This window comes from Helianthus annuus, chromosome 2, assembly GCF_002127325.2.
Source record: "Helianthus annuus cultivar XRQ/B chromosome 2, HanXRQr2.0-SUNRISE, whole genome shotgun sequence".
NCBI lineage: Eukaryota > Viridiplantae > Streptophyta > Magnoliopsida > Asterales > Asteraceae > Helianthus > Helianthus annuus.
The window spans coordinates 78,234,964-78,236,168 of record NC_035434.2 but is presented as its reverse complement, the minus strand read 5'-3'; the positions used below and the strand labels follow the sequence as shown (position 1 = coordinate 78,236,168).

The following is a 1,205-nucleotide window of genomic DNA, read 5'->3' as shown; positions in this document are numbered from 1 at the left end:
CTTGGGCAAAGCGTTATACGGATTGCACCAAGCCCCGAGATCTTGGTATGAGACGCTCTCTCAACATTTGCGTTCCAACGACTTTATTCGAGGAAAGGTGGATGCTACTCTTTTCACCAAGGAGGTCGCTGGTCATCTACTGATTGTTCAAATTTATGTTGATGATATTATCTTCGGGTCTACGAACGAGGTCTGCAAAGAATTCGAATAAGTGATGAAGCAGAAGTTCGAGATGTCGTCGATGGGTGAGATGAAGTTTTTCCTTGGGCTTCAGTCGAAATATGTCTACGATGTTCTGGAGAAATTTGGGATGTCAGAGACTACACCGATGTCCACCCCGTTAGCAACTAATCACGGTATCAATCCTGATCTCACTGGAGAGAAGGTCGACGAGACGCTATACTGTTCGATGATTGGTTCGCTGATGTACCTCACTGCATCTCGACCCGACATAATGTACCCGACTTGCCTCACGACCCGTTATCAGTCGAGTCCAAGATCTTCACACATGGTTATCGTCAAGAGGATTCTACGCTACCGGAGAGGAACCCCAAGCCTGGGGTTGTGGTATCCCAAAGACGGTGATTTCAAACTTGAAGGTTTCTTAGACTCAGATTTCGGATGCTACAAGCTAAATTCAAAGTCAACAACAGCAGGATGCCAATTCTTTGGACCACGTCTGGTCACTTGGAAATGTAAGAAGCAGACCACCGTTGCACTCTCAACGTGTGAAGAATAGTACATGTCAGCCAGCAGCTGCTGCTCGCAGATTCTGTGGATCCAACAATAAATGAGAGATTACGGTTTGCAATTTCTTACTTCTCCTATTTTTGTTGACAACGAGGCTGCAATCAACATAACTAAAAACCCGGTACATCACGCTAAAACTAAACACGTTGAAATTTAACATCACTTCATCCGTGATTGCTACGAGAAGAAGTTGATTCGAATTGAAAAGATCCCCACCGACGAACAAAAGGCTGATTTACATACTAAACCGTTTGATAAGTCACGTTTTCAAAACTTATTAAAACTGAATGGTATGAAACTTTTGTCGTCAGGGGGCAATAGTTGGCGTTGATGAGAAATCCAAAGCAGAGGATGTCGAGATGCAATCTGCTATGGTTTGTCGCCTTTTTAGTTGTTTTGGTATTTTGGGGGAGATAGTGTCTTTCAGAAAATACAAAAACATTAAAAAATGCAAA

General features: G+C 43.2%; 1 protein-coding gene across 1 annotated transcript; it reads left to right on the top strand.

Annotated features, from left to right (window-relative positions):
• Window positions 1-214: 214 nt before the first annotated feature.
• LOC110893147 (uncharacterized mitochondrial protein AtMg00810-like) lies at window positions 215-739 on the top strand. Its single transcript, XM_022140267.1, has one exon. It carries the CDS (start codon window positions 215-217, stop codon window positions 737-739), a length of 525 nt encoding a protein of 174 aa, XP_021995959.1.
• Window positions 740-1,205: the final 466 nt, after the last annotated feature.